This window comes from Sinocyclocheilus anshuiensis, unplaced genomic scaffold (genome assembly GCF_001515605.1).
Source record: "Sinocyclocheilus anshuiensis isolate Anshui unplaced genomic scaffold, SAMN03320099.WGS_v1.1 scaffold118, whole genome shotgun sequence".
Lineage (NCBI taxonomy): Eukaryota > Metazoa > Chordata > Actinopteri > Cypriniformes > Cyprinidae > Sinocyclocheilus > Sinocyclocheilus anshuiensis.
The window spans coordinates 996553-1003696 of record NW_015546020.1 but is presented as its reverse complement, the minus strand read 5'-3'; the positions used below and the strand labels follow the sequence as shown (position 1 = coordinate 1003696).

The 7144-nt window shown below is 38.7% G+C and overlaps 1 protein-coding gene and 1 pseudogene across 1 annotated transcript in view; one reads left to right on the top strand and one right to left on the bottom strand.

The window, feature by feature from the left end:
• LOC107698599 (ceramide synthase 1-like) overlaps nucleotides 1-3803 on the top strand; it is a 17822-nt gene extending 14019 nt beyond the window's left edge. Inside the window, exons 3-7 of the mRNA XM_016499647.1 lie at nucleotides 993-1173; nucleotides 1357-1518; nucleotides 2005-2152; nucleotides 2553-2677; nucleotides 3298-3803. Of these exons, the coding sequence (XP_016355133.1) occupies nucleotides 993-1173; nucleotides 1357-1518; nucleotides 2005-2152; nucleotides 2553-2677; nucleotides 3298-3340 (659 nt within the window). The 3' untranslated portion in view covers nucleotides 3341-3803. The remainder of the gene's footprint in view (nucleotides 1-992; nucleotides 1174-1356; nucleotides 1519-2004; nucleotides 2153-2552; nucleotides 2678-3297) is intronic.
• A 2351-nt stretch (nucleotides 3804-6154) lies between these two features.
• LOC107698596 (nicalin-1-like) overlaps nucleotides 6155-7144 on the bottom strand; it is an 18370-nt pseudogene continuing 17380 nt past the window's right edge.

The following is a 7144-nucleotide window of genomic DNA, read 5'->3' as shown; positions in this document are numbered from 1 at the left end:
TAATTAGCAAGTTTCACGATGAATGCGGCTAAAGTAAACAGTCTCTCAGAGAGCGGCTCGGAAGAGAGGGGCGGAGTCAGCAGAGCTCATTAACATTTAAAGGAAAATGCTACAAATCTGCATGCTCTGAAAAGAGCTGTTTTTGACAGGGTAAAAAAGGTGTTTTTACACTACCATTGAGAAATTTTAACCAAACTATGTTAGACTTTTCATTAAGACCCTAAAGAATCATATCAACTTGATGACAAAAATTGGCATCCTATGACCCCTTTAAAAGGTCATTATCATCAAATGTTTCTAAAATGTTTATGTTCCGAGGCAGACTGCTGGCAACAGCCGTTTTAGGATAGTTTGTGGCTTGGTCTTAGTGACTTAGGAGTCCTCTTCACTACTCCTAACGTTTCACAGATTTAGGAGCTAGTTTTACTGCTAAAACACTTTGTAAAATACTCTTAGAGCAAAAACGTAGGATCGACACACCCATTATTTTTTATATTTTCTCTTAAATCGGCGAGTTATGAGCTACCTTTAGCCCCAAGATATTTTGTGAATACGGGCCCTGATGAATAAACATTAAAGGTCACAAGTTGCTATTATCTGTTAACACATCTTATCAACACAATGGAGCCCCATTTACTTTGGCCACTGATCACTATTTACGCTCCCATTGGTTGTTGCTGTATCATGTCATGGCTTATTTGCAAGTTTGTCACATTACCAAAGATGATTGATGTTGCCGGAAACAGTCAACTGTCATTGAAAATGAATGGGATCTTCAGGTGGCAAATCACTGATAGTGTGAATGCCCCTTGACAGCAACATACAAACAACTTTAATCTCTACTGTATCAGTATAAACCATCTGTTTTATGAGGCCAGTGTTCAACTTTTTGAAAGTCAAGGTTATTGCCATCTAGTGTTGTTCTTTTTATGGTTGTGGAGTTCACTTGGAGAACTCAGTGTCACTTGTTTGTTCTCTCTTTCTTGGTTTAGACTGGAAGAGTGGGATGTCGGTTCCCACTGATATCACAATAGCTTACCTAATCCAGGGCAGCTTCTACGGCCATTCCATATATGCCACCATCTACATGGACGCCTGGAGGAAGGACTCCCTTGTGATGGTGGTGCATCACTTCATCACTCTGGCGCTTATCACATTCTCCTATGCCTTCAGGTCAGGCAAATTTACAGACTATGTTTAAGCAGTGATACTACAGCCTGTTGAAATGGGGGTTTGAAGTTCTATTTCTAGTTCCAACAATAATAATTTACAGAACTTACAAATAATCAACTCAAATTATATGCCACTAAAAAACACAGTTCATAAACCACTCATCATTGTTCATATCATCCTCAGATACCACAACATTGGCATTCTCGTCCTCTTTCTTCATGACATCAATGACGTTCAGTTGGAGTTCACCAAGCTCAACGTTTACTTCAAGACCCGGGGAGGGAAAGAGTACCTCATCAATGATGTCCTGTCCAACATGGGGGCCATTAGTTTTAGCATCACATGGTAAGGTTTGCCTGTTGTTCAAGAACCAGAAGTTTTCTTATGGATGCATATAGTAACACAGCATTGAAACGTTATAGTAGTCTAAAAGTTATTTGCAGAATTAGGCACACATCCTTTATTGGTCCTGGAACAACATTCCCATCAACTGATCATTGCCCTAAAATTTTAGGGATGGGTTTGCTCAATCCACCACTTTCATCTGACAAAACTTGTAATAATTTATGGACCTAAGTTCTGGAGTAGGGTAGATCTGTAGAAGCAGGATTGGGTACCCCTGGTTTAGGGTTAGACATTACAGGCAGATGTGTTTGATTAGGGCTGGAGGTAAACTCTGCAGGACACTGGCCCTCAAAGGCCAGAATTTCCCACCCCTGCTCTAAAATATCCCTTGTACATGTAGCAACTACTTTGTAACGGATTTTTTTGTTTTGTTTGTATTGCAGATGCCTTCACATGTGAGCTAGTTTGTTCTTGTTATTTGTGCAGGTTTTGGTTCCGTTTGTACTGGTTCCCCCTCAAAGTTCTGTGGGCCTCCTGTGTCACCAGCATCCGGTCGGTTCCCAACATCCCTTTCTATTTCTTCTTCAACACACTCCTGTTTGCCCTGCTCCTCATGAATATCTACTGGTTCCTGGTAAGAATGGGTAGTTTAAGAACACAACAGCAGTGTAGTGTAGCTCAGGGTTAGTAACCCGAAGGTTGCTGGCTTGAGCCTTGCAGTGAGTCCACTGTGAGCTATCATCAATTAGGCCCCGAATGTGTAATCTTACTGTCCTGAAATCAGTAGTATCAGATCATGTTAGCTAGATATCTAGCAGATACTTTATCCAAAGTGTCTTGCTGTACACTCACAACATGAACAGTGCACACTAACCTGGCTTTAACTGTAACTTGAAATATAACCTACAAACGTCATATAACTGGCTTAGAAACCAATTAACTACCACCATTTAACCTGTTCAAGTTGCATTTCTCATGTGCTATTGCTATGAAATGCCTATGTAAATGTCAGACATTTTTGTTCCTTTCTGCAGTTCATTGTACTGTTCGTGGTGAAGGTCCTGACGGGCCAGATGAAGGAGGTAAATGACGTGCGGGAGTACGAGGAGGAGGACCTAAAGGAGAAAAAAGACACTAATGATCAGATGTCTACTGAAGGGTAAGCAAAGAAATGCAGCAGTCTGTGGTTAGCGCAGGTTTACAGCATGTGCATGTAACGAAGAGGAAGTCGTGTGGTCAACTAGCAGTTCAGGCAGAACTGAGAGCTGTAGATTCAACGACCTTGAGTGAACCAAAATGTTTTTGCCTATTCCTACTGGTATTTATTGCGGTGGTGTACACATGCACTTAACCTATAAACGTGCTCATTCCAACATGACCTGAAGGCAGGATAATGTTAATTTTCTTTGAAAATGCAGATTCGCTTTACTAAAATGTAATCCCAAATAGACCAGAAGAGTATATAAAACAAAGCTATATTAGACACTTGATTTCCACTTAATCTTGGCCCCATTTCTTTAAAATGTCAGAGTTGGGCAGAAATAGCTTTAGTTTTAGGGTAACACAGTCGGAGATCACCGAGTGTGATGGTCCGTTTCAACCTGATCTGTGAGACGTGGAGATTCTCATGTATGTGACTAGCCTCATGGCATCCTAATCTCATGGCACCTTATCTCTCGGACCTTGAAGTGAAGTGATATCTAGCCATGCCACATGCATCCTGCAATCACCACCTCCTAGCCTGACCGTGTGCGTTTCACGTCTCTTCCTTCCTCTTAGGAAACACGTGCAGAACGGGATCACCAAGAAGAAACATCTATAATGTCTAGGTGCTGCCACCTGCAGGCACTTAACCATGACTGCAAGGTACTTATATGGCCTAGTTTGATTGTAACCTCAGAACACCAAGGTGCTTGGACAGTTATAAGAAGAAACAATATTGACCATCATTTGTGTTTTATCTCTATTGTTTTTTATCACTGTTATTATAATTGTAATCATAGCACTGTGATTGTTATCTCTCTTGTGTATTGCTTAATTTTTTTTACTTTATTTTATTTTATTTTAAGTTAAATGAGTGACCTTTCACTGATAATTAGGAACTTACGGCTGGAGTGCCTATGATATCTCTGCCCGTGAGAAACAAGGCAATGCGTTTTGGAGAACAGCGGAAACCATGATAACCAGGTTTTGTGGTCGTCATCTGGGACCACAGTTCGTTTTAGATTTAGACCAGTGTTTTTGTCGTTCTGATGCATCTATTTTCATTCCAGGAGTGAAAAAAATACAAATGGTTAATACATAACTTGTAGTAGTGAGTATTAGTGGAGTGGTTCTCAGATGGTCGAAAGTCTGATCTGAAAAACAGGAAAAGGACAATCTAAAAGCGTATAATGTTAGATGCAAATTATTAATATGCAATCACACATAGTTAGGGGAGTGAAACAAAACAAATTCTTACCATATCTTTTGTTGTTTGCATCAAAGGGCAGGCTGTGCGTCCAATCACACATCAGTATTTTGCCACAAATTCATGTTCATCCATCACTTTCGCAGTGTGGGCTTAAGAAGTCCATGGTAATATTAACACTTTTAAATTTTAAGGAATTTAACACAACAACAAAAAAAGTACAATGCATAATAAAATATAACAATCAGTATCCTGTTGATCAGTACCTCAAAACCAGTTGAGAACCTCTGTACTAGTGCATCTTGTTTAGTACTAAATTGAAGTTATCCAACTAACTTGCACCCTATGCAGGGTTACAACCACAAATAATGACCTGCATCAATAAAAATGGTATTTGTACAGTATTACCGTGTTTGAATGTACAAGGGAATCACTTTCAATGTTAGTACAATAATACTGCTTGCATTCCTTCCGTCGATTTTTTTCCCCGCTAGCAACCGCTGCTGTAATGGCGCAATCTAAGCTAGCTTCTGATTGGCTAAATCTTTACACTCAGATGCTATATCGTGTTTATTTTACAAAAATATATAGATCAAGAACTTATAATAGATAGTGGATGATTATTCAGTCCGACATTTTTTGCTACCTACTCAAATTAATCAAAGTATTTATGCAGATGTTGTATGCAGGAACGCATGATATTTGAGAATATGCTGTATTAAGAAATCTTACGACAAAAGATCAAATGGAACTGATATTATCTCTCGTGACGTATTGATTACTCCAGAACTATCGCAATACTTGAATAGTTGATTTGCCTACTGTATCAAAAGTTCCGTTGTGGATGAAGATCATAATCTTCGCACACAAATGCTGATGAGGTCTGTGCGTTGCTGTGGTCACGTCTTCTGTTCGTGATGCTAGCTTGAGCTAAGAGCTAGCCGCTTATGGTTTTGGATGTTTTGTTTTTGCGTGAAATATTCCTTAACGCAATTCATACTGCTTTTGCTGTGTTTTCTACGTATACGTCCATTATTTATAACGCAGCCGTTTATAATGGTACTTGCAAAGGAGTTTAGTCAGTTTCTAGTCTAAAGTTATTTTTACCCGTCATGTCAAATCACTGGGGAAAAAAACACGTTGTAGTTAAATGCCGTTGTGGTTAGATGGTAACCTCATTCTGCAAAACATTTTCAGCGTTTGCTTGGAGTCAGAATTCAGGTTACCAACTAGCAATAACCGTTAAATCCAACCATACACTCCATTGATTATTTATATATATATTTATATATATATATATATAATATCGCTTCGTCATGCCTAGAGCTGATCCGTGCTGGTCGATGAGGAAATACTTCAACTTTGCGCTGTCGATTGCCGGATCGGCTTTCACCGTGGACGAAGCGGAGTCCAGCCCGGGGTCGACACATGTGGTTGTCGCAGGAATCACAATATGGTAAGGGACGTATCATTTCCGTCACACGCTTGAGGTATTTGGCCAATCACAACGCACTGAATAGCTGGCCAATCAGAGTACACCTCGCTTTTCAGACCGATGAGCTTTGTAAAAATCGACGCGTTTCAGAAAGGCGGGGCATAGAGGAGAAACAATAATGTACAGTATGAGGAAAATAATGTGTTTTTTGAACCTTAAACCGCATAAACACATTTCATTACACCAAATACACAAAATAATGTTATTTTTAGCAGCATCATATGACCCCTTTAAGTTCTGGATTGTTTGTTATTCATATAGGAAATAATTGAATTGCATTTAAGAATATAATCAAAATGTGGTAAGTTTCTAGAAAAGTGCCAAAAATAAATATCAAACCCCCTGAGTGTTATGAAAAGCAACTTTAATTTGAAGTGGGGTATTTTGCTATATCTGCGTTATAAAATGTTATTTATTTAAAATTGCACTGTAATTTCTTACTACTGTTTTTCCTGTAAATGTATTTTAGCAATAGTAGCAACTAGGGGGATTTATACAGATTAATTTTAACATGGAAAAAATTAGTTACTAGATTTGTTTCAACATTTTTCTTGGACCATTGATTCACTTTTCCTTGAATCCGACCTGACCACTAGGAGTAACAGGTATTATCTCATTCGTAATGGAACAATTTTAATCATTCCAGTTGAATAAGTGAATTGAACCCAACTGTGTTGTCATGTTTTTCCATTTAATAAAAACTGTTCAAAGAAAACAAGTGAAATATTTTCTTAATTCAACAAAAACCTTTATTTTTTTTCTTCGTCCTTAAGAATCAGGATTATGTAGGCCTACCTCTGATTTGCAAAGTTAAATCGAGTTTGGGGATAAAAAAAAAATTAAATCAGTGCATGTCGAAGCATAACAGCAAATCTGTACCACACTGCTTCCTTTTACGAAAGCAGAAGTGAACTGATGTCAAAACCCACACGTGGAATTAGGATAGAAGAAATGGGAGTTATAAAATGTCTTGAAAATCATGGAATAATTAATATTAGTCTTTTGAGGAAAAACCTTAGGATAAAAGAATATGCAAAACATGAAATGCCAGGTTTCCAAACATCACGTAATCGATATATATATATAATACTCTCTCTGAAGAGAATCAGCAGTCAGAGTTGAGACTCGTGTGAGCACGTGACGAAGATTGAGGAGCGCCGACAGACTTCTACTCAACCAGCAACGATTTTGGCCCACTTTGTAGTAGCTGCCAGTGAAGAATAACCACACGAGGAAAGGCTTTCAGGAAACACTGCTTAGAAGTACAATCCGTAACTGATGCAAGAGCGCACATTTCATGACAAAACTGAAATCAACTCCGTTCGAAAAATTACGGATTGTATTTTTAAGGACGCGGGACTTGAGGCAACGCTGAGACTGAAGACTTGAAAGGCTAGCGGAGATGTAGTGGATGAAACTCTTGACATGGAAATCAACATTCATTCTTCAGAAAACTAAATCAATCAAACAAACAAACAAACTAGTGAAATAAAGAAAGCAAACACACTCTTGGCTCTGCTGTGAGACCCCGGTGGCCCCTCGTATTGCATGTGTGTGAAGAGATGGTTGCAGGTTAGTGCTGTTTGACCCGAGGAGCTGTGACTCTACGCAGGAAACTGTACAGAAGTCCAAAATTCTGCAGGAAAACAAGAATTACCATTTACAAAGAATTAACTTTTTTGTAATATGGCAATGACATATATTTACATTTTTTCAGGGTT